Raw genomic sequence first — 27,043 nt, 5'->3', positions numbered from 1 at the left:
TTCCCTTCAGACTTTGATTTTGTGACCTGGGTAACGAAATTTAGAAATTAACCTATTTTCTATGTAAAAACGGGCAAATTTGCACATTTTCATTTACATAAGGTCTGAATAAAACAACATATGAATCATGATTTTCATGTATTTATACTAAAGTTAAACAAAAATGTTTAGAAGTGAGTAGTTTTTCAAGATTTGCGACTGTAATATAAATCACTTTCACGTATCAGCCCCCACATATAGTCTCCCATCATGTTGTCGTTATATGCTCCCATGTCAAAAAAGCAAAGTTTGAGGTGCATTATAAGAGTGATGGTCAAATTCCACCATTCAGTCAGATAATAGTTTGGGATAGACACTGTTAACTACCTTCCTTTCCTTGGGTCTACCATTTCAGAATTAGGAATGGCTATCCCATAGAGCCTTTGAGTAGCTTTACTGAAATATCTAAAAAGCAAACAATTTCTATGAAAAAGTAATAGAATGGACAAAAACAGTATTTCCATAAAACATTGAATGTTAGAATTACAAACTGGAGTCAGTATCTTTTACTCTTACATTGATTTTTCAATATGAAAATAAACATTTAAATGAAAACACCATTGTTTGACATTATTCTGAATAACATTTTAGTAAATTAATACATTTTTAGATGTTGTTGGGAGCAGTGAAATATTTTCTTCAACTGAACTGATAAATATGCATTAGGTACTTCATATGTACATCATCAGTGTAGTAAAACATTACATGTTATCTCCATTCTTACATCCCACAAATATAGAAGTTTTATAACCTGGGCAATACTTTGATTCCATAATGTTTAAGATGTCCAGCTAATGATGGTAGTTTTAATTAATTTTATCTATTTGGTTCATCAAATTAAAAACAAAGTTATCTTAAAGGCTTAAATATCGATGCATGTTTATACACCATATAAGTGAAGAATGATAGTTAAATGTTGCAGAACTTGAAAAATCAGTTATTTTTAGTAGAAGTATTGATTCTTTGAACACTGTTACCTGTTACTTCACTGAACCAGATGAGAAGTATCTTTATTAGAAATTTATTATTTACATGTTTCATCCACATGATTAATTTTGAAAAGGTCAGCACCCAAGCACAACAGAGTCTGTCATGTGGTAGAAGCTTTAAGATGAATTGTTTAGAAACATATTTGCCTTGTGTTATATATTTTATTTGGATCTCAGTGGTAATAACTACTTACTAGTGACCATATCTTTTTATCCTAGAAAAGGGATTTCTCACTTACCTTATATGCAAGCAACATCAAACTTACTTCAATAAGAAGTCAGTTTTGGATTTATTTTACAAATTTGCTCCAAATTTATGTTCATTAAAATAATTCCTTTCATGTTTTACTTGCTGTTATATCACAGTAACATTTTATTTTAGGTAAGAAATATTTGTTTGTACTTCTAAATATGATGTACAGCATCAGATGTCCACGGCCAGAGACCAGTAGTCATTTTTATACTGTTAATATTAAACCACAAGTATACTGTTTTGTTTTTTGTTTTTTAGTTGAAATTTTCACAAATAATAATAATTGGGACTTTCAGTTACAAGCATATGGTAATATTATTTCATGAGTGATTAACTATTTGGCAGCCTGTTTTTTTGTTTTCAGTAATGCAAATTTTTAGAATGTATAAAGCACCACATTTACTTTATAAACAAAATTTTTGTCCTCATGTGTTTCTGTTTGGCTGCTATACAAACTTCTTTCTGACAAACAAACACTGCACCATACTACAAGTGTCTGTCGTGATCATAAAATAGCATACATGAATATCTTTTTCTTTTCTTTTTTTTGCATGTGTGTGTGTGTGTTGCTTTACACGTACCTCTAATTTCTTTTAACATTTGAGTTGCAATTTGCAGGACATGGGATCAAAACCCTGTCACTGAAGATGCTCTTTATTTAAGCCAAGGGAGTGTTATAATGTGACAGTCAGTCCCATTATCCACTGGTAAAGTGTAGCTAAAGAGTGGATGGGGGTAGTTTGACTCTCTACCTTTCTTTTACTCTATCATTTCAAGATTAGGGACAGCTAGTGCAGATAATTTTCCAGTACCTTTTTCTAAAATTTATTGAACAAACACTAATATACTTCAATATATTTATGGTAACACTTTACTGACATTTTGTTTCTTATAGTAAATGCTTTCACTCACATTTTTATTATCACAAAGTTGATTATTTGCCTTTTTTAGATTTGACGTAGCTGATCGGCAGTTCCAGTCCATAGAAGCCACTTGGCGAATGCTAATGGAAAATCCTAATGATGTTAAAGAACTTATTCCAGAGTTTTACTTTCTGCCAGAATTTCTTGTTAACTTGAATGGTAAAGTAGAAAAATTTAATAGTATCTCTTTGCGTGGAAACAATTTGTTGAATAATTTTATTGTGAAATTAAAAAAAAAATTAAGTCACTAACAGTTTTGTACAAGTTGTATATGTCTTCTTCTATAAAATGTTTAAGATTTTTCTTTAGATTTGGGATTAAACCCTAGTTTAAAATCAGTGAAAAATTGTTGAACCAAATTTTGACATCTTGTAACCTGACTTCTTTTTCATATCAGCAAATCAATTTTATTATATAGTCTAAAAACTACTGAATAAAATTACTCTTATGTATATATAATCAGTATTTACATGTACCTCCTAAATATGGAACAGTTCTAAACCTTTGGCTTTTGATTTTACAAAAGGATCGAGCTGACATAGAAATCAAAAAGTACATTATACAAGCCAACCTACCAAGTTATAGAATGCTGTTATTGCAGTTTCTCATGGTATGAAGTTTGCTACTTACAATGGATGCTGACAAGTTTTTGGTTACAAGTTACTAACTTATCAATAACTTCTAACCAAAGCAAATTAACTAAACAGATCAGAACTGTAAAGTAACTTAGCAAATTATGTGACTGATTTTATGTATTGATTGGACTGAAACATTATAAAACAGCAACTTGTAATGATTAGAACAAATTTATTCATCAGTTGGATATCTTTTATGTTTTCTTCTTATTTGACACAATCCCATTAATATCTCAGAAAGCTCAAGCATCTTAGGAGATTTAGGCTAATTCTAAATTCATGCAGTAAGCCCACATTTTTAATATGAGCTGAATAATAATATACATGCATATGTACTTGCAATCATATATTAAACACTATAACCAAAACTGTTAATGAAGTTAACGTTAAAAGTAAAAATGGAATATAACTTTATATAAAAACAAGTTATTTGCTTGATAGACTGTCACTGGTTTCCTGCTTTCAAAAGGCATGGTAATGATGCATACAAAACTTTATATAATCTTGCCTAGCAATGGCAAGTGACTAGTGATAGATCATTAATTGGATTTAGTGTAATGTGAAAAAATACCAATAATATTGTCTTGTAAAATTGTACAAACACTGTTTTAATGTGAGTAATACCTCTGATGACTCAATAAGTTTTGAGAGCTTATAATGCTAGAAATTTGGTTTTGCTACCCAAATTAATTAAAACCTAAATTTCTCATTGTGTACTTTGTAAGTAACAACAAATAAACTGAAGTAATAAGAATACTGGGATTAGTCACTTAAAAATTATCATTAAGATGTATAAATCTTTTTTAGATGGCAATCCCTATTATCAGCTAGAATAAACTGGTGATGTTGAAACTTTGTAGAATGGACGGCAACCGCCTGTTGTGGAGACACAAGTGTAGAGGATGATGTTTAGAAAGGTGGAAGACTTTTGAAACGTTGTCCTCTACGCTTGCATCTCAACAACAGGCAGCTGCCATACATTCTACAAAGTTTCATCATGAATACTCTGCCTAAGCAATCTATCAAAAAACAATTGGTGATGTATTTTATTCATCATTAGTAGCACTAGTACAGCTATTGTTTTGTTAGATTTTATTTTGTAATTCAAATGTATTTTAAATTTTTATAGGCCTATTTACAACTTGTTTTGAATAAGAAACTAACACTTTAGTATTTCTTCTACATAATACAAATTGATATGAAAATTTATTGTCCTTAAGACTTTTTTTTTCATAATTCTTTGATTCTCTATATACCCACCCATGCATTGCCCCCAACATTCCATACTTAATTAATAGTCTGGTAAAATTTAGCTAATGAACTTCTGGGTATAAAGAATACTAACAATTTAAAAAATGCTTAAAATATTTATTTTTTTATAACTATAGATTGATTTAATGCAGTTGTAAGGAACCTGGTTTATTTATGCAACTTGAAATTGAAAAAAACAGGGTAAAAATTTTACTTTAGATCATGTATGTTTGTAAACATAATTTATACATACATATTTATCTATGAAATTACAGTGAAGTTAATATCATAGCTATATTTTTTACTTGAAAATGGAAACTACTTTGAAACTGCCATGAATGTGAAATGTTTAAATACAATAATGAAAGAAATTTATTTCACTATTTCTTGTGATATTTAAGGTATTAAAACAACAGAAAAATAAAACCTTCACATACAAGCAAGCTGATCTTGGTGCTCTTGTATTTTTTTATATTTGTACACTTAACCATGGAGCTTGATAAAACTTTGTATCTGCAGGGCTGAAAATGTTATGTTAAAATGATTTTTAAGTGAATCAACAACCCACATGACAGCTACAACTAATATAAGGTCATAGTGGGTATCAGAACTACATTTTGACATATCCACTGAAAATTGATTGTTTTTTTTTTTGGAAGTATATGTAACTGTTTTTTCTGATACAAAACCTTTACATTCTGAGATTGTAAAGATGTGTTTCAATCAGTGAATTAGAATTCCCTAGACAAGGATGTCTCTTATATTTAATGGCATTAGAAACAATAGAACATGGATAACACAAGGACCATCCAGAAAGAGACCTGTAACATCTTGCACCCTAGTTGTAGTGAGCAGTTTTAGTAACAGGTAAAAATATATGAACATAAAGGTCAGTGACAAAAGTCATTCACTTGTTCTGGATAATCCCCTGCTGGGACAGTGGTGAGTCTACAGATTTACAATGTTAAAATCAGGGGTTCAGTTCCCCTTGTAGGACACAGCTGATAGCTCAATGTGGCTTTGCTATAAGAAAAACACAAACACATTCTAGATAATAGTGTGTAAATTTATGAGGAAGATTCTTCATTTGGAAATAAGGCCAAGAAAGTATGGGCTTACCAAGATAAGGCTTCCACTCATACCTTTAATATTTCACATTATTCCATGCAAAGACATACCAGTCAAGCAACAGAAGTTGCACCTATGACTTTTCTCTGATTTTGAATCATAAATGCAAAACTGCTCTCCTTGTACACAATATGGATTTTGGAAAGTCTGCTAGGAGGAGAGGTATTCTTTGAACATAACAGGCATGCAGTGGAGCCTTTTTCAATGAAAACTATACTACAGGTCTGTTTTCATCAGGCATAGTTGTGGCTATAAAATAATTTTAATATAATATACTGAACAGTCTATATTCATGTGAACATAAAACTTTTCAAAAGTGGTAAGTACTCAACTTTAATGTAAAACTTCATTATCGAATTGATATTAGCTAAGCACATGAAGAAAGAGCTTTTTTGTTTTTATTTATTGAGTTTTCAGATAAAAAAATAAATTTACCCAAATGAATTAACATAATTAATTCTTGTTTCAGATAAATAGTGCTCCAGCTTTTTTCCACCTAAAGACAGAATGAGTTTATTCATCAGTGTGTAATTTTACCTCTTACTAAATGAAAAGTTTAACTTACTTTCTGCTGATGACAGCATTCCTTTTTGGTTGAAAATATTATGTTAAATAAATATATTACTTTATCCTGAGCGCATCATGCGTTCTTTAGCAAAGGATAGTGTCATATATATTTCCTAGTTTTATGGACACTACATCCTTTCCTAGTGCAATAAATAGTGTTTACAAGAATTTTAGTATCGACTGTTTACATTGGACTTCCTTGATGCAAAGAACAGTTTACCCAAACACTTTAGTTTCTACTTATAACTGTGTTTTTTTTGGTGTGAAAGTTAGCATTCACAAATTTATTTCTTGATGCATAGGAAAAATTAGGTAAGAGTTGTGGTTTATACTAATCACATCATACTTTAATGGTACAAAGGATTAGTTTTACTTAAGAATTTTAGGTTACTGTTCACAACAGTAGGATTTCTTGGTTTAAAAAGACAGTGTTGTAGATTAACCTGTTGTTTAGCAGTGTTAATTCATGATTTTCTTTCTTGTAGTGTGTAATTCCACATGTATATACTTGTTTCAGGTTTTGATCTAGGAAGACTCCAGGGGACAAAGGAAAATGTTAATGATGTCAAGTTACCTGTTTGGGCAAAGTCTCCTGAAGACTTTATCTATAAACATAGGAAAGCTTTAGTAAGAGTTCCAAAATAAACTTACAAAATTGGCAGTTTATGGACAGTTGTCATTCATTGTTATGGCTTGAAGCTACTAGAGCTAGTACAAAATGAATAAGCTTTGGTGTATTATATATGTTTTACTGTTATTTTCATGTTATCATTACTTCTATTCAATTACAGTTCAACACCATACTTTTTCTTACTCATTTAATCCATTATATAACATTTTTGCTGTGTATTTCAGTGCCTCATTATTTTTAAGATTCCAGTTATTTTACACTAATATTGTCAATTCTTTGGCTATTTTAATTCTGCAGTTGAAATAAGTAAAGATGTTATTTTTTTCATTATTTTTAACATTAGTGAAATCTTTATTTTTCCACTGAGATTTCAAATAATTTTGTTTTGTTTCTAGTTGTTAGCTTACTTCAGATTAGTACATTTTATTGTAAGTGTCAAATTATTATAGAGATTTCCTGTCATAGTTCTTGGTAATGGTTTCAGTCCTGTATTGCTTACTTTTTACAGAATTTAATTAAAATGTATTTCATTTCATATTCGTACTAAACATGTGACTGCCAGAGAGGTATTTAATTTTGTTCACCCTAATAAAGCTTTTTTCTTTACATTGATACTTTTAATCGAGCTAATGTTATTCAGTATAGTCTTTTCTTGTTTGGCATCAGGGTATTTTTTATGATGTTTTGTCCCAAATTTGTTATTTTGAAAAATAGAAAATGAATTGTCCATAAAGTTTTAACTTTTGTAACTTGTTTATATATACATAATATCAGTTTCTTGATGAGAACGTTAAAACTTCATTATATCAAAGTTACTTTCCCATGAGAAGCCTTATGAAGTAGTGTATGTGCTGGTGAATTAGAATGTTAAATGTATTGAGTCTGTTTTAATTTTACCCAGTTCATGATTTATCCAGCTGTTTTAACTGATACCATCATAGCTGTATTCAGATACTGTATTAACATGTTTTAGGAATTTATGATTTCTCACTTGTATGTCTCCTTTGAAGGCAAAAATCTTTCTCTAGTGCTTCATTGTGATGAGTCAAATCTGCCTCTGTTTCTCTCATACAGGTGGGACAGACATAGCCTTGTTGCCAGTTTGCTTAGACTATGAATCTGAAGGTACAGAGTTTGTAATCCATCCCTTTGCTTGAAGAAAAAAGGGTATTCAGTGATGATCCTGTATCCCTTCATAAACATTTTGTGACATGTCATGTGCCAATTAAAAAAATAAAGCATTAACTGGTGCAAAGGGCTTGGCATGGATTGGTGATTAGGGTACTGAACTCACAATCTGAGAGTCACAAGTTAAAATCTCTTTTGCCAAACATGCTTGTCCTCTATGGTTGCTAACTGAACCAGCCACCTGGATATAAAAATGATTTACTTACAGAAATATCAATCAACTCCAAATTAGTTGGTATTGGTTAAAAGAGAAAGACTGCTACTAAATGACTTTTACAATACTTGTTACATTAGGTGTCATTCATATATTATTTTTTTGTTTTGTTTTAGTTGGTCTTCTATTCCTAGTTACATTGTTGAATCAGTTTATGTATATATAACTGTTTTGCTTTTGGAAGGAGATATTGATTATGTTGCATATTGTTGTCTGAAACTTGGACAGCTTCTGCCACTGACCTTTGTTTTTATGGTTTTACTTATTACAAAATGGCACACTTTTCTTGTTATGAATGAAGTAAAAATTATTGCAGGTCTCTATCAGTGTGATTCCAGTGGCTGAAATTTATCCATGTTTAAGTTACTGATCTGAAATTATCTTTATAATCTAAACATATGAATATTTTGCATTGGAAAATGCTTTTACATACTCTTTTCAAAAGAGAGCAGTTTTCAGTGACATCACACTAGCTAAAAATAATAATAACACATGACCAGTAAGTAAAACTGAACTATTAATGTCCAATTGTATTTCTGACACATACCATTTCACTGCAACTTTATATTGGCTGTGGTTGTCTATTGACTTGCTAATTTACATGTTCAGAATCATTTTATTATACTGTACTTTTTTATTTGCACTGAGAGAGAACTTCCTCAACATTGCAGTTTCATTGAGTTCCATTCTTGATACTGTCAACCATAAATTGATAACAGTAATTTAGCAACCCTCTATTGTTTTCTTCTTCTGGACCACCTCCCATTTTGGTTTAATTTTGGATCTTTATTTGATTTTTGCCTGCTACTCTTAATTCAACAATTATGTTTGGCATTGTGGATTCTGAGGCTTCATGGTACTTAGTATGGTAAAGTAGCTATCATTCCTAGGTTCTTCCATGACTTTTTTATGTTGCTTAGGATCTCTCTTCTTTTATTTGACTTTTAAATCCAGCACTTACATCACTTGTTTTAATTGTCTTAATTACAACTTGTTTTCTTACTTTATTTAGGAATCAGAAGATATATTAAAAAAAAACATTCATGAAACCACACGTCTCGCTCCTAAAGAAGCGGTATATACTGGCAAACAGAATTACAGTATTTGTTGTTAAATTAGTTTTAGACTGGAATAAGAAAGTTAAATACATGTAGCAAAATACATTGACAGTCATGATCTTACGAACAACTTACTAACTACAAATGATATTTAATTTGATTAGGAGTCAGAGTACGTTTCGTCACATCTACATGAGTGGATAGACTTGATCTTTGGCTACAAGCAGAAAGGACCTGCAGCAGTTGAAGCCCTAAATGTATTTTATTATGTTTCTTATGAAGGTAGAAACCTTTGAAATAATTTAGAGGATTGTTTAATTATACACATTTCTTCTCTTGTATTTTCTTTTGAAGGTCTTGATTTATTTATAAAATTTCATATTGTTGTAATTAGTGTGTTGCTGTAAAAACTCATAAACATCTAGGGATACCTATAACCTCAGCCCATAAGTTACAGATGTATATTTATTCAAACTAGAATTTTCATACATTTCAAGCATTACTAGAAGGAAGACTGTAGCAAATGGTTCACATCAGCAATACTTGTAGATATATTAATGATATGCTTTTTACTCTATCAGGTTTTCTTGTATGTTGTCAAACATAGTTATCCAACTGAACTTTTTCTTTAAAAACATTTTTCACTAAATCACAGTACCTAGAATTTGGATATGAAAATTGTTAACCAATCATTTAACATCAGAGTTTTCATTAAGATATACATCAGTTTTAAAGTACAAAGATTTTCACATAAAATATTACCAAAAAATTATTAAATTGTAAATTAAAATAATGAAATACAGTTTACTGTTTAAATAAGTATCAATATCATAGCAGTACTGTGTGCCATTATTTACTTTATTATTTTTCCATATACCAGAAGCCCCCCAGTAGTACAATGGTATGCCTGAGGTCGTATGCCATTAGAAACTGGGTTTCAATACCCATAGTGGGCAGAGAACAGATAGCTCATTGTGTAGCTTTGTAGCTATACTACAGAATAGCCCATTTACTTGAATGTAATATTTTTTATACATTGTTAGCTAACTAATCTGGTCAAGACAAGCATGACTTTTACCATGGAATGCTAGATCTCACTTGGACACACTGTAAGGTTAAAATATTCATGTATTAGTTTTTATTGTATATTATGTTTGTTATTTTGTGGTAATTATTTTTTTATTGTACTAATTTGTATTTTATTTTTGTTATAATGATTATTCTGCATTGTTCAAATGCCATAATTAAGTTAAAAATATAGTATCTTTATGTGAAAAACTAAAAACCTGGGCTACATTTTTTAAAGATTTTGAAGCTTATTTGCAAAACATATGCAAAAAAGGAGTTAAAAGAAACCAGTTACTATCAAATATTAGTAACTGTAGCTGTAGTTTTTGACATTTTCTCCTAAACTTATTGAGGAACATACCAGTAATGAGTTCATTACTAACTATAACTTATTTTTTTCTCATTTAATATTGACCTTAAAAATGTACATTTATATTTTCATAGTGACTGGTTTTAAATCAAAATTCATTAATAAGTGGTACAAGAAACTGTTAAACTTTGTTCAATGAATGTGTATCAATATGAGCATAAAATAGCCTCTGTCAGAATTAGACAAAAATATAAAACAGAGTAACAGTTACAGTTAGTAAACAGGCCTGTTTACTAATTGCACTATAAATTATTAGTTAGTGCAATGTTAACATATTATCCCACCATCACTGCTTCAGAGTGACACTCATGTTCATTGATCATCCAAGTATGTGACTCACTAGATCTATAGGAAGTTGACCGTTAATGCTACTCAGTATGATTAGAGTTTAGTTTTTAGGATCTTACTGTTGTAATGGAGTGAGGCATGTTTACCAGCATATGAAAAATGTTCCTGAATACATGAATTTGCATGTTTGAGCTGAGGCCAGGCATGATCAGGTGGTTAAGGCACTCTACTCGTAATCTGAGGGTTGCGGGTTTGAATCCCCATCACACCAAACATGCTCACCCTTTCAGCTGTGGGGACATTATAATGTGACAATCAACCCCACTATTCGTTGGTAAAAGAGTAACCCAAGAGTTGGTGGTGGGTGGTGATGACTAGCTGCCTTCCCTCTAGTTTTACACTGCTAAATTAGGGACAGCTAGTGCAGATAGCCCTTGAGTAGCTTTATGTGCAAAATTCAAACCAAACATGTTTGAGCTGATAAATGCCAATAATTAAATCACAAGGATAATCTTTTGGAAAGTATGGGGAAGTTAGTTAGTGTAGCCATAAAGCCCATTCAGAAGGTAAATACCAGAAGAAATATGACCAGTCCTGGTCACTGTTAAACTTTACTGAGTTCTTTATAGGTGAAGCAATGCTCCTTCTCAATTGTTGGTACATTTAAGCATTGCATATCTTCCACCATGACTTGCCATTTCCATACATGTTTTGTAGCACTAATATTTTGAGAAACTGAGTCATTTTTGAAGCATGACATTGAAATTTGCCACAACTTGATGTCTTAATATGAACAACTTTCCCTATTACTTTGTCATTCTCTCTATATCTCCTGTGTTAATTGCACATTTGGAACAAAATCAAATAATTATGTACTTCATGGCTTTTTACTGTTGTTTAAGATTGCCAACAAGTAATGAAACCACATTCCTTTTCCATTTTTGTGATGCAGCATCCATTTTAGGCCCTTAATGATACTCATCCTTTCAAGATGACAAGAAACCCACTTGAAGTAAAAATGTATTCTCAAAACAGCTGGTATGGGAAATAAAACTTTAATTAAAATAAAGTACAGAACAACGTTTTCACCCACTCTTTATTTTAAATGGTAAACCTTTTATATAAGATGATGCAACTTGACTTTCAAAGAAGTGTAATTTAATTTGTTTTTATTTGAGGGATTTATGATAAAACTGACGAGGGGAGTGAGAATGGTTGTTTTGTTTTGGGATAAAAATCACTGTATATAAAAATCAACCTGACAAAACATAAACACTTTAATATAAACATATGAATAACCCAGATTTGTAATTTTTGAAATTTATGTTTATACATAATAAACCAATGTATTCTAAAGTATATGCATATTTTGGCAGCATTTTTATTGCCTATGCAGTTTCTAGATTTTTTGTTGTTTAATATACATATATTACATGATTATGTTTTATTTTCTTGTGATAACATGTTAAAAGCCCAATTGATTTCGGTATTTTTTTTCTGTTTTATTTTGTTAGTTCTCTGGTCAAATGGTATCAGTAAACTTTGTTTCACTTAGTGTTAATTATAAAACTTAATTTTTTTATCAGTTGATGTAATAGTCTCTACTTATTCCTTTTCATTAGAATGTATCACATGTAATCTTAATGAATAATTGGCTAACTTTATACAGAATTCAGTTTTATTATTACTGATTATTATAAGGAAATTTAATGGCTTTAAACATAATTGTTCTCTTCGTTATGTCCCCTGCTGGTACAGCAGTAAGTGTTTGGATTTACAATGCTAAAATCTGTGGTTTGATTCCCCTCAATGGACCAGTGTGGCTTTGCAATAAGAAAACACACATACTCTTCCTTACAAAAAACATTTTTTTTGCTGAATGTTTAGGTGCACCTTTATATCTTGTTTAAAATACAAACGTTTGTTTATTTTCGTAATTTAGGTGCTGTAGATCTCGAAGCTATTAAAGATCCAGTGGAACGAGCAGCTACAGAAGGCATGATTAATAATTTTGGTCAAACTCCTTGCCAGTTGTTAAAGGTAACAATGTTTTGTGACTCTTGTTGCATGTTTTCTTGTTACCTTTTAAACTGAGTGTGTTATTTTATTGATAACTTTTAATGTATGGTCAGTTTGAAGAATTTGTTTATGGAAGAACATTATGCTAATGTAATAGTAAATTTATAAAGTATGATTTATAAGCATAATGAAGTGCTTTTATTTTGGGAAATGTAATACATGTTTTGACAGAACACTGGTCTTCAGATTTCTGTAATTAATGGTTGATAAGCAGTTTTAACAAATGTTAAAATATTGTTAAAATTTTGCTGTAAAATTCATATTTGAAAGCCAGGGATAAAATTCTCTCATTAGGTATATTTACACTCAATACATTTACTATGTATTGATCTATGTAGTTTCTGTATTCTGCTAAAAAAACTAATAAAATACATCTGTTGAATGGGAATGCACTTTAAACATTTTTATTTAATGTTTAATACAACACAACATTTTATTTATATGTAGTTTGAAAGACATGTAAAACTGAATCATAATTTTGCTAAATTGTTTGTAAATCTAAGAAAAGAAGAAGAAACATATTATTATAATATGTTCTTTTGGATTATTTGGTAAAAATAATGCTACATAAATCCACTATAACACTAATGAATTAGTGTATTTTAGTCTTAATATTTACATGTTACTTTCATTTTCACATAGTTTGTTTGTATGCTAAAGTTCAAACACAAAATTTCTAAAGAAATTTGAGACTAATGGCACAATACCTAACTTATTTATAAACTTACTTGTATAATACCTCTGATAATCATTTGACTAATTGGATACTCACAATAATTGAACTGTGAATCATTCATTGTTATCATGTTTATATTGTTCTCTTGATTGTGCAGGGGCCTGGCATGGCCTAGCACATTAAGGCGTGCGCTTCGTAATCTGAGGGTCGCGGGTTCGTGCCCGAGTCGCGCCAAACATGCTCGCCCTCTCAGCCGTGGGGGCGTTATAATGTGACGGTCAATCCCACTATTCGTTGGTAAAAGAGTAGCCCAACAGTTGGCGGTGGGTGGTGATGGCTAGCTGCCTTCCCTCTAGTCTTACACTGTTAAATTAGGGACGGCTAGCACAGATAGCCCTCGAGTAGCTTTGTGCGAAATTCCAAAACAAACAATTGATTGTGCATTCTGCCCCAAATTACTATATTCTACCAAGACCTTAACTTTCTAAACTTTTGTTTCCTAGCAAACAAAAAATCTAAATTAAAGTATTAAATACACAGCTTACAGCAGTATTTTTGAAGATTGACCTAGAATGAGTTTTTGTTAGATATTCATTATTATGTTGGATGGTTTTATTATGTATAGATGGAATGTCTGTCGTCTTCTCCAGTCAGTTATGAAAACGTTATTACTTAAACTGTCATGTATTTGAGAGTTAAGCTCCACAAACATGTGACGCTTGTGAATGATTTGTGAATAAGATTTGAGTAATCATAATGTTGAAAGACTTGCCTATGAAAATGGCAATTTGAAAATAAAAAGTAAATAAATTTGAAAAGCTTTATGCCTGAGGCTCAATTGTTATTTATATCATCATATCAATTTCTTTTAATGTTATTGTTACTTGAAAAGCTTGATTGTACTTCATATTTCAGGAACCTCATCCAGAAAGAATGTCTTTCGAAGAAGCTATGCTCAGGATGTCAAAAGCTGAAGCTCGTCCCCCAAGTTTGTTCTTATTTTTGCAGAATCTGAAGGTTTTTTTTATCGAGGTAATTGTATTTATATTTCTTATCATGCTTGGTTTTCTTATAAAAAACATATTGTTGCTACATCAGACTAATGGGCCAACCTATATGCTAGTTATAAAAAAACTGTGTATTTTCCAAAAAAATGCATACACTGTCAAAAAGAACACAAATTCTTCAATTTTGTATTGGTTTTATAAAATTTATATCTTACTATTTACTACCTAATTATTAATTATTTCTTCAACCAGTAAAGCAAACTTTGTTACATGCAGTTTGTTTGTTTTTTATCATATTTATATAGTTTTCGTTTCATCGGAATTATTCTTACATAAATTATCATTAATTGTTTTTTTTAAGAAACTATGTATGGAATTTTTTCAAGTTGCTAGTGTTGATGTCATTGTATTCTGTTTTTCTTCTTTGTGATTATGAGGTTGATCAAACTGGCAAATCCAGTTTTGAGTTATGGTAGAGAAAATAACAGAAAAAATATAAAGTTTTATCAAACAGAAATGTTTTGAAATGTATTTAGGAGGATTTCAGGAGTACATGTAAAAAAAGTATTTTTAATCTTAACATGAAAAGTATTTTTTACACAGATTATTCAGAACAAATACTCAATGTATTCATGGGCAAATCTTTAGTTTAGTAAAAATACTTCACTAAAAAATATCATTTCCTTTGTATGTGAAAGGCATAACATTAACTGAAAGATTGCCAAATTTTGAGAAGATATGCACACTATATTTGAAAGTTAGAAATATTAAATCTAGAGTTTAAATGAGTACAAAGAGGTCACATGATTGGTCAAATTTCCCAAGCCCAAGTTTAGAGACTTAATGTATGTCTGTCTTCTTTTTAATTTGATTTCTGTTATTTTCTCCACATTAATTTCTTCCTATTAATGTCCAAAATTTTAGTAAATACCAAATTATTATAATTGTGGAATTTATTTTAAATCATTTATCATTTTTATTGATTGGAATTTGAGATGTTACATTAGTTGTGTTTATATTGCATGGAATTTTTCACACAAGTTTATTTTCCTAGGCATCTACTAGTAGCAGCCCACTGGTGTTTGTTACCATACCAAGAAGTCCTGCTCGATCCTTCATTCAACATGGAATGTTAGAAGCTTTAGTGACAGTAGGACAGAATGGAGTTGTAGGAGTTCATGGTTGGCTTCCTTATGACAGATCCAGGTTGATTCCCAACTACTTCACATTTGAGAAAGACCCAACATTGTCAAATAATAAGTGAGCATCTTAATTTTCATATTTGACTATGTTTAAGATTTCCTTTGTTGTAAGTGAAAATAAGTTTCTTTATTTTTGTTAAGAAAAATCTAAATACTTTCTGAATCTTATACTATAAACTATTTCACTTTTTTTTACAAATCTTTTTTTTTAATCTAACAGTTTTCTTAATAAAGTGTTCAAAAACTAACTGTAACATATTCTAAAAATAATTCTTACATACTGAAAATTATTGGAAGACTGTGTAGAAGTGACAGTGGAGTTGAAAATGGATTTTTCTTAGAGATGCTCAATTTCTAACAAGAATTATTTTCTCATACTTTTAAACTATATTCTGAAAGTGTACCAGATGCATGATCTTTGTGGTTCACATTATTTAAAATTTAAAGTTTTACATTCCATTAAAATTTGTTCAAAATAACAATTCTGAAGTCTGGTATCTAGATTTAACAACACATTTCTTTTTTAGCATTATGTCCATTCAGAGACTTGTATAATTATATTTTTTGGACCACAAATATAGCCTAGAATCTCTACAAATGTTTTAGAACATAATATCATCTATTATTTCTTTGGTGAGGCACTGCTGTAGTAAAGTTTTAACCTTTTCTTAAATTTGAATAGAAATGTTTATTTTTCATTTGTTATTTCTAAGCCTAATCAGTCTTAACTACTTTCATCTCATCAAAAAGTGATTTGTCTTTTGTCTTATGACCTGTTTTATTGGATTAAGCTTACATGCTATCCAGGTGTAGTTAGTATAATGAGTACACGATTCTTATTTTTCTTACGAACAAGCAACAGTTATTATAAAAATCAAGTTAATCGTATACGTTTCTTTTCCAGTATCTTCTTAATTTTTCCATTTTAGCTCAAAGTCAGATATTGGTTGAAATAGAGCTTCAGATCTAGTACTGAGCAAAAGACTTCTTCAGAAATAATTTGTGGAAGACTAAAGATAGATCTGAAAAGCGATATTTTAAACACACCTTGTTCACACCTGAACAACTTAATAGGAATATGCAGAAGTAAATTAATATCTGCAGTTGATTTTTTATAACAATTTGAAGTCTGTTGTCTTCCAATAGTTTGTCAGATTTCAGCATTTAAACCATAAGCAAAAGGTGATTTCTTTCCTAAAATCAAATGGGTTAATCCCTGACATGAATAATTAGGCCTTCAATTTTAGACATTTAATGAACAAAATAAGAATCAAAATTATTGGTGTATATTTTAGAAAAAGTGGCCATTTGATAACATGCAACTGCTAAATAATGAAATGAAGTTTATTTTCTTTTTTGTAAGAAAAAACATAACTCAGCAAATTTTGAACATGAAACATAGTTGTGACCCATCACTTCTTAAATGGTATTTTTCTCCACAGTCTTAAAATTACACTGTAGCATTGAGGTGTGCAACAAGGAATCTTGAGTATCTTCACTTTCCATTTTGCCAGCATCTCTGTTGGCTTTGCTTTAGTCCATAAGTAACATCAGTGAGCAACCTTATTTAACACAATATTAAATCCAGATATTCTCTTGGATTTAAAAGATTGTCCAGAATAAACCTCTGACACTTGTTGATGTGAAATTTGATGTAGTCTTACTTGTATAACACTAACAAACAAATGCACACACTGTGTATTTTTATACTTCCAAAAATTCCAGGGAACCAATTTATTTTGTACAGTGTTATTTGGAAGCCATGTGCACATTTTCAGTTATTACATTCATGCATATAACATATTTTAGAATTAATTTAAATCAAAGACAATTTGAAAGGTTTTTAAATAAATAAATTTAGATTGACAGTATTAATGTATTTCATTTTGTGTATCTTTTGACCATACAAATGCTCTGTGACTGCTTTTCATTTATTGTATGAAAACTAACTGTAATTGGTTATCATTCAATCAATCAAAAACCTTAGTAGCATAATGCCTGTAAATATACAACATATGTGGTGAAGGTACTGATGGATCCCAGGACAGAAATTATTCATGACAAGTGTTTTGATTACAAAGGGAATGCTGGTGAAATGAACTTCATGCAACAGATAAAGGCAAGATTATAATATTTCTGTAGGAACTGTAGGGAAACTGATTTGGTTTGTTTTGAATTTTGCACAAAGCTACTCAAGGGCTATCTGCTCTAGCAGTCCCTAATTTTGTATTGTAAGACAAGAGGGAAAGCAGCTAATCATCAACACTCACTGCCAACTATTGAGCTACTCTTTTACTAACAAATAGTGGGACTGGCCATAATATTATAACATCCCCACAGCTGAAAGGGCGGGCATGTTTGATGTGATGGGGATTCAAACCCTTAACCCTTATCCACCTGGCCATGTCAGGCTGTAGGGAAACTGAAGATGGCACTAATATGTTCTTAGTAGAAACAATTGAGATAGAAATCTTAAAAACATGTTAAATAACTCAGAGGATGCTATTTACATGATATCTGACAATCCTGTAGAAATCTTGTCAGTGTCCTACTTTTGAATGTTATCTCTAAAACAATAAGATGTTCTTTAGTATAAAGTAGTCTCATTGAGTGTGTAGCTTTTCAAAAACCACTATATAGAAGATATAATGATGCTAAAATACCAGAATAGGCATCACACTTTGAATAAACAACATTGGAGGGGGGTTCTCTTTACAAGTAACTGTAAGTTTTCAGTTGTTTGGCAACAATAAAAATTACTGTGTTTAATGGCAGAGAGGAGAATGATATTATGGTCAACTAAAGCATGCCTTGGGACACATAAATGTGAAGTGCATCTTAGCAACTGTTTTTGAATATCTGTACAAAATTGGTTGTGCCCTAATTACTGACAGACACTTTTATTCTTATGTCATTCTGTCAATAACCAAACCTATCTGGCAGGGATTCATCTCTCATCAAGCTATTAAACATTGCAGCAAATGTAGTGAAACAGTACTGGGAGGGTTAAAAGAGATCAATGACAACAGTTGTGACCTAACATGTGTATTATTAAGGGTGTATAGGCTTATCTGAAAACTTAGAACTTTAAATGGCAACCAAATAACTTGACTGGACTGCAGAGCACAGTACAATTGGAACAGTATTTCACAATAAAACATTGATAAATTTATGGTAGCCTGAAAACAAGATGTATTATTCTCTTTAAAGCAGATACTAGTGCATTATACAACCTACTTTTTTCTGAAATATTTTATTTTATAATTCATAAAATGGCCACTTGGTTATGGTTAATCTCTCTTAATTTTTAAGTGATTTCTATCCATATATCACCTATGTTTTTTCCAATACTGTATTTCAGTATTACGTTATTTCAGTATTATGTTTCATACTGACTAAAAACCTGGCAAGTTTTATTTGGTTACATTTAGGTATCATTATCATATAAATGTATATGCTTATCTTTATTCTACAACAATATCTACAGTTTTGTTTGATATAAATCTGAGACTACTACACTACCTACAACACTTGATAAATATCTGTAGATAATAACATCATATGTACTACTTTTGGGTAGAAATATCTAAAAATGTATTCTAAAGATGGCTGGTATGGGTATTAAAACTAATTAAAATAAAGTACAGAACAACGTTTTGACCTTTTGTTATCTTCAGGTTAACAAAGGGAGTTTGCAACTGACTGTTGCTGGGTACGGGTCTTGGAGATAATAGTATGAATGGATATGTTTAAATATCTAAACTGTTGCATCATCTACAACTTTTGTATATATTTCTGGGTTATTATATAATTAACAATACACTTGTAGATGGTACTTGTCATCTTTCACATATTTTGATTTGGTAAAAAGCTACCAAATAATGTTTAGAGATGTATCTCATGATGCTGGTAGATTCTCACAAGTTCCATAATACAAAGTAGAGATTATAGTGTTTCTTAACTTGTTTTTATGTATTTCTTGTTTTGCATTAGTTAATGTTCTGTCTTGTTAAGGATAATGTAAATAGTTGTTACAAAACATATATTCAATTTAGAATATAATTTAATTGAAGTTTAACTTATGGTACCAGTATAATGTTACCGATTTGATGATTTTCACTAAAAGCTAGTGATGATTATTGTTAACCAGCACCAGAAGCTGTCAAAAAAAAAAAAATGTTTTTATTAAATTCATTGATGGATCAGATTAACCTATTTTACTCTGTGACTGTAGTTTTGTTAAACCTAAGATTAAACAGGCATATTTTATATATTGAATGAAAAGAACAATTTGAAATGTAAATATTATGGATGTAGATATTTAATGCTATTTTATTCTACTCATATTTATAGTGCTACTGTATATCAAATGTCATCTTATATGATTTCAGGACAACTAGACGTGTGTCTGGACCATTTCAACCTGGTCTAGAAATCACCAGCAAGCTTTTCATAGTTACCCATGATGCCAAGTACATCATTAGTGGTGGTCATTGGGATAACAGTCTTCGTTTGTTTAGCTTAAGTAAAAACAAAGTTGTTAGTCATATTGTCAGACATATTGGTGAGTAATGTTTTGCTCAGACATTTTTTTAGTGTGTGTTACAAAGAGAATGAAAACATTGGCCTTGATTTAATCCTAAACGTACTGTGTGGTTCACATGGAAACCCAATGGTTTTTGAATGCACTCTTTTTAAAATTATTTATGCACTAATTTTCATCTGAATCCATTAGGTGCAGGCTTTGTAATAATGTACAAGTCAAAAACATTTAAACAAGAACATCATTACTACAGTTATCACAGATAGGTGTTCATGTAATTATCTATGTATTTTACTTAACCAATAAACAGTTTCACACTATTTGTGATTTTTGTCCACGATACTAAGTGTGTTGTACCTGTTTAAAACATAAAATTAATGTAATATGTGAACCTCACTTTATAATTCTACATAAAATATGTTATTATTTTAGTAATGAAACAATTATATTTTTTTTATTTGTTCTGAGTACAGAAAGCTCCCCCTTTAGGGCACAGTGGTATGTCTACAGACCTACAATACTATAAACTGGGTTTCACTACTCATAGTGGGCAGAGCACAGATAGCCCTATATATAGCTTTGTGCTTAATGACAAAACAACAATAACAAGAGTGTAGAGAGAGAATTAAAACTGGAATTCTGAATTACATTTTCACAATGTTTTACTTCAGCAATGCAGGAATTTAGTTGTACATTATGGTTCTTCTTTAGAACCTAATAATTCTAGTCTTTTGAAAGACAAATGACTCTTGTACTCAGGAAAGTACCCGAAGTCATGAAATTTCATTTTAAAATTTCATAATCATCAGATAATACATTTGTTGGCTTTTTCCCCTATTATTTTGACTTCTGTTGTGTGTCTAATTCAAGTCATATGTTTGTTTTTAGGTTGTTCATTTACAAAGTAAAAATGTAACAAATAATTTTCTGGGGATTTTATTGATGAACTGATTTTAATTTATGAAAAACATATTTATCATTGGTCTTAGAAATGTTGACAGCATGGAATTGCAATAGGTAACAAGCTTATACATTTTTAATAGCATTGTTGTGGTATCAAATTTTCTAACATTGTGTGGCTCTTTGTGTAGATGAAAATGAACATTCTATAGCAAAAGGAAATAAAAAGCATCTGAGTGGTGATAATCACTAGAACCTTAAATTTTTATTTTATTTTATTAATGATGGTCAGAAACATGTTCAATTTTTTATGGCAATGTTATCAGGAGACATTTTCCAGCAACTTCAGTGTTTATGAATTGATGCATTGTTTCTAGCTATAACTCACAAGGCTTAACACACAGCATTATTTTCTCTTCCATTTCATCTGAAACGTGTTGATCTACAATGCTATGATATTCACAAGCTGATGAGCAGTAATTCCCTTAGTAACTCTTATATTGTTTATTTGAATTTTATGAGAAAAGACTGAAAACTAGAAAGCCCAAGTTTTCTCCCATGTTTATTTTGATATTTCTTTAGCAAATCTGTTTTGGAATGAATAGAGTTATGTTTGTTTTATATTGGGATTTTTCATGCATTATTTTATCTTTTTTTAAGAATTTACAACTCCATCTATCACTTTATACACTAACTATGGTTTTTATACATTGTAAATATCAAATTTTCTCCTTACCATTTTCAGATGTTATTACTTGTCTTGCTCTGGACCATTGTGGAATACGTCTAATCACTGGGTCTCGAGACACAACAAGCATGGTTTGGGAAATAAACACATTAGTAAGCTAAAACTTCTAATGATTTATATCTGTTATCAGGAGCATTTCTCCAGATTCAGTACTTTCAAGTGGCTCAGACTTCTGGCAAACTGAGAAATACAACTTTTGGTTTTGACTAACAGTTGATTACAATGATGTTGATTACTTTGTGTGCTACTGTTTTTATCATAATAAAATACAATTGCTTATTATAATTTCTGCTGTAATTATTTAACAATTTTCTTATGATTCATTCTAGAGAGTTCCTTAAAAATAACATTTTTGTCATTAAAATATGTTTGTATAAACTTACTATATATTTACCAGTATTGTCCAAAGCTCTGAAGTGTTATAAGGTCTAAATATTAATCTTATAACATGTTGTATACCTTGTATGAGTAAATACATGTGTAATACTTGTATCGTTTTGCAATGTAAGAAGGATACATTTCTCAGGTATAAACTTTTGACAGTAGAGATTACTGAGTATAATGTATGTGACAATCTAAAAGTAGGTATCCTATTTTTGTAACAGCATCATCCAGAATTTTCTTGTAAAATATGCTGTTCACATTGAAAGATTCTAAAATGTAACAAAGTATATATATATATATATATCATTTTCATAACAGATGTGACCAAGTTACATACACTTATCTGTTATCCCCTAATGTATATGATTGTTTTATTCTCTTTCCTTTACAGTAGGATAGTTATTTGTCATATTTGATGTAAATTGTAGTAAGTAATACAGACATAATAATTATTTATCATTGAGAAAGTAATAAAATTTATTTTATGAAAGTTACTATACAGTAATTTATTTTTCCATTACTTACTGTATCATTAAAGGAAACTAAGGTCCATTTTATCAAAATTAATATAATATAACTGTTATTTATAAGTTATGAGTCATTTATAAGTCACTGTGATTTCTGTATATTTTGTACTTCAAGGGAAATTCAGGAAATCTTATCACAGCCAAACCTTTAAAAGTTTTGTGTGGACATGAGAGCGAGGTCACATGTGTGGCAGTTGCCACTGAACTGGACATGGCTGTTACAGGTTCAAAGGTATGATAATGATAAACCATATTTAACCTTTTAATATTTTTGTATGTGTAAAAAAACAAAGTTTGAACTGAATATTTCATACTAAAACTTAACCTTATTTATGATGTCAGGCCAGTCACAAGCATAGAACTTGTAATTTAAGAATTTAAAAACTTTCATTAACATTAAATGGACTTTGTAATATATTTTACTGATTAATCGACAAGAATCCACTTAACAACAGAAATTATCACAACTCTATTTCCACTGGTGTGTACATACTGTGCAGAGAACTTTTCAATCTTGGTCTGTTCAGCAGGAATTCTGATGGTTGACCTTAATCTTTTTCTGGTTTTTGTCTGTTTGTTTTAATTTATCACAAAGCTACACGATAAGATATCTGTGCTCTGACCACCATGGGTATTGAAACCCAATTTATAGCATTGTAAGCCCACATACAGACCATTGTGCCACTGGAGGACATCCAGTTTATTGTACTTTAATTTTTGGTATACAACAATAATTCATAACATAACTTTCAATGTTCACATATTAATAATGTCATGATATCTTTCTGAGGTTAACTAGTTGTGGAAAAGAGTATTTTAATTTAAACAGTTACTTTTACATCAGTCATATAAGTTAGAAATACTTATATCTACAAATAGTAATAATACTCTGGTACTTCACAGAAAAAAACACAAAGTATCAAAGTGTTACTGCTATTTGATTAAGGTCAACCATTAGAATTCCTGCTGAACAGATCAAGATTGAGAAGTTCTCTGCACAGTATGTACACACCAATGGAGATAGAGTTGTAATGGTTTCTGTTGTTAAGTGGATTCTTGTGGATTAATCAGTAAAGTATATTACAAAGTCCATTTAATGTTAATGAAAGTTTTTAATTCTTAAATTACAAGTTTCGTGCTTACATGGTTTCACCATTTGTGATCGGCCTGACTTCATAAATAATGTCAAATGGCTACTTGCTAATTTTATCATGTTTGTGTTACTTCTTATCTATTTTATCATTAAAGAAGAACTCATTATACATAATGTTGAAGTAATAAGTAACAAACTGATTACCAAATTTGTTAACTGAGTAATCAGTCAACCATTTTAACAGACTCACTGATTGGTTAGCAGTATAATAACCATGTTTAACTGAAATCATTTTCTGAACTTTCAAAATTGTTCTAGTTAGTAAGCCATACCTATCAAATGGCATCAGAAACTCCCTCTAAACAAACAATAATATAAATATCTAAGTTAAAAAGCACAGCCTAAAACAATATGTTCATTATCAAGGATAAGCAGGTAAACATTAAAGATCTACACACATGTTCCCTGATGTCAGAGTCCTATGTAAACATGTACAAAGGATATTGAGAATGTAAAGTCAGAATTGTTTTAAGAAACCACTAAACATTATAATAACTGTTAGTACACACCAAAAAAAGCTAAAGACCCATTGGAGAGAAAAAATACCATTTACAACAACCCTTGTTTCAACAAGAAAAAAGACCAACAAAAACTATAATTTGGGAGCATAATGGACACAACACTGATCTATCTGCAACAGTTTATCATATATCAGAGAAGACCATATAATAAATTTAAATAATACTTTATATAGTGGAATTTGAACCATACACAAGAAGAAGATCCTTCTACGTCTGTCTAAGTGATAACACACTCAGTTAAACAAACATGAAAGATGGCAAAATCTGTATAACCCTTTTGAAAACATTCAAATAAGTTAGGTAATTGAAGTACTATTGAGGAATATTCCAGATGAGTGAATAGTACACTGCCCTTTATAAGAAGACAGCAGTAGATTAGCAGCCTAAACATACAAGGTAAAAGTAGTTAGTAATTAATAAAGCTTGGTGGTTTAACTGATAAAATTAGTTACCTATGAACAGAAAATTACATCAGTTAATTGATTAATTTATGATAATAATCAGCTAATTAAAATTAATGTTTTTGATTATTCAAACTTACATAAATAAATTGGCTGACTGGCTCTTTATTATTTCTAATTGAAATAATGATATGTTTTAAATAAAAACATTATTATTCTTTTTATTGATAGCAAAACATGTTTTCATTATGTATTATCATTGTATTTAGTTTACTCAGAAAATCAGTGTGAGATTACTATGTATTTTGAGAACAAATGTAATAACGACACCTTGGTGGTATTTATTCTGGTATTAATGATTCATTTATTAAGTAGGAAATGTGCATATTACTCTTAAAACAATTTGTGGAAAGATATTTTTTGAGAGGAAAAAGTGTTTTATGCAAAATGGGTATGTGGTAACCTTTAGAAAAGATTTATCATATGAAATCAAAACTGGTTTGAAAGTCACAAAAATTATTTCCTTAATAATGTGTTTAAAATAAGAAAGTTTCAAAGACTCCAACATATTTCTAAAATTTTCAACAAACTGTGACCCGACATATAGAACTAAGGTAAGAAAATTTGTGAAAATAAGTGACAATATCAAGTTTGGTCTTACTTCTCATTGAAACATTGCTAATAAAAAGGTTAAAAATTGTGTCTAATCCACTAAAGTAGATCTCAACACACGTGTACTTGTTCAAGAAACTGAGCTCATAAATGATCTGGAAATCCTACAAATGAAAACAACTTTTATTATATTACTTGTAAGGCAGTTTAACATTGTTTCTTTTAAAGGATGGAAGAGTGAACATCCATTCTTTGATTGACGGCTTGTTCTTTCACACCCTGGTACCATCTGAAACTAATATTTCACAAGAGGTTACTTATCTGTCAGTTTCTGACATGGGTTACATCTGTGTTTTCTACAAGTCTACAGAAACTGAAAAGGTGTGTACAAGATGTAACAGAATTTCTAATAAGTTCTAAGTTGGACTGTGTTAGTCACTTTGTTGTTGTTGTTGTTTCTGCAATGAAATGTAAGTATATAAAGTGAGCAAAACCAGTTTCCATGAATAAACGTTAATGAATGTTAAGTTGAAAATATCAGGCATATTTATATTGAAAACATGTTGATCAAAAGCCAAGCATTTAATAGATAAATACATATTTAAAATTATGTACTGATTATGAACCAGTTCATCAAGTAATACAGTCTAAAACTAATCCAGGTCCAAATTTGAGAAATTTGATCAAAATGAATATTTAGATTTATATAATTCAAGTAAATCAAACTAGATATAATCAATGGTGTAGTGGGGCCAAAACAGAAACATGTCTGAAATCACAGCTTACATGTATATATATATATAATTTATGAGCCAGAAATGTATTATAATTTACTCAGCATTTTGGCCAAAAACATTCCACCACAACACTTGGAGCATGGTGGTGGGTTAAACAAAATACAAAGCCAAACTAACTAATGAAAATTCTTATCAATGCTATAATTGTATCTACCAGTTCAGCTCCTAATTTTGATTTCATTCCTTTAAATCACATGTTCAGTCCTTTTTTGGATACACCCTTTATTGCCCCCCAGTGGCTCAGCGGTATTTCTATGGACTTACAATGCTAAAATCGGGTTTTCAATATTCATGGTGGGTAGAGCACAGATAGCCCATTGTGTAGCTTTGTGCTCAATTCAAAACAACAACTACACCCTTTATTCACACCTAAAATATTTTTAATTTGATATTCTGACTGTTTGTCAATATATATCAGCAACTCACAACAAATAACAAAGAGATGCTCAGTGGTAACTAACATTAGCTTTAGGAACACTGTCCTATTTTTTGAAACAGACCTATACTTTAAAGAACTAGTTAGGTTATGTAAAATATATGGTGATAAGTTTTCCTCTCTAAAACAGTGTTAATAACTTTCTTTATTTAAAGCCATGCAATAATTTCTTCACATTACCCACATGCACTCAGTACAGTAGTATCAAGCATCATTATTTGCACTAGTTGCTTGAGCTAATATATCATGATGCTAAAATTTAGTAAATTTGTGCTTAAAAGTTGGCAGTGTATAATAATCATCCACTTTTATAGTTCTTTTCATAACTGGAGCTAGAAGCTGTTAATCTTGTTGGCTTAGCAACTCTACACATTTGTTAACATAAAAGTTAAGTAATATATTTACAGTTTGTCAGTGCTGTATTTTAATTATTTTATTATTTTTCACTTAACATG

The 27,043-nt window shown here is 30.3% G+C and overlaps 1 protein-coding gene across 1 annotated transcript in view; it reads left to right on the top strand.

The window, feature by feature from the left end:
- Positions 1 to 27,043, top strand: part of LOC143255916 (neurobeachin-like protein 1) — a 111,556-nt gene that overhangs the window by 72,112 nt on the left and 12,401 nt on the right. The window contains exons 34-43 of the mRNA XM_076512338.1: positions 2,233 to 2,363; positions 6,303 to 6,412; positions 9,041 to 9,158; positions 12,545 to 12,642; positions 14,273 to 14,389; positions 15,419 to 15,624; positions 19,958 to 20,130; positions 21,755 to 21,849; positions 22,784 to 22,900; positions 25,584 to 25,736. Of these exons, the coding sequence (XP_076368453.1) occupies positions 2,233 to 2,363; positions 6,303 to 6,412; positions 9,041 to 9,158; positions 12,545 to 12,642; positions 14,273 to 14,389; positions 15,419 to 15,624; positions 19,958 to 20,130; positions 21,755 to 21,849; positions 22,784 to 22,900; positions 25,584 to 25,736 (1,318 nt within the window). The remainder of the gene's footprint in view (positions 1 to 2,232; positions 2,364 to 6,302; positions 6,413 to 9,040; positions 9,159 to 12,544; positions 12,643 to 14,272; positions 14,390 to 15,418; positions 15,625 to 19,957; positions 20,131 to 21,754; positions 21,850 to 22,783; positions 22,901 to 25,583; positions 25,737 to 27,043) is intronic.

Source organism: Tachypleus tridentatus, chromosome 7, assembly GCF_004210375.1.
Source record: "Tachypleus tridentatus isolate NWPU-2018 chromosome 7, ASM421037v1, whole genome shotgun sequence".
Lineage (NCBI taxonomy): Eukaryota > Metazoa > Arthropoda > Merostomata > Xiphosura > Limulidae > Tachypleus > Tachypleus tridentatus.
Note: the sequence above shows the minus strand (reverse complement) of the source record. Positions and strands in the feature narration are given on the sequence as shown.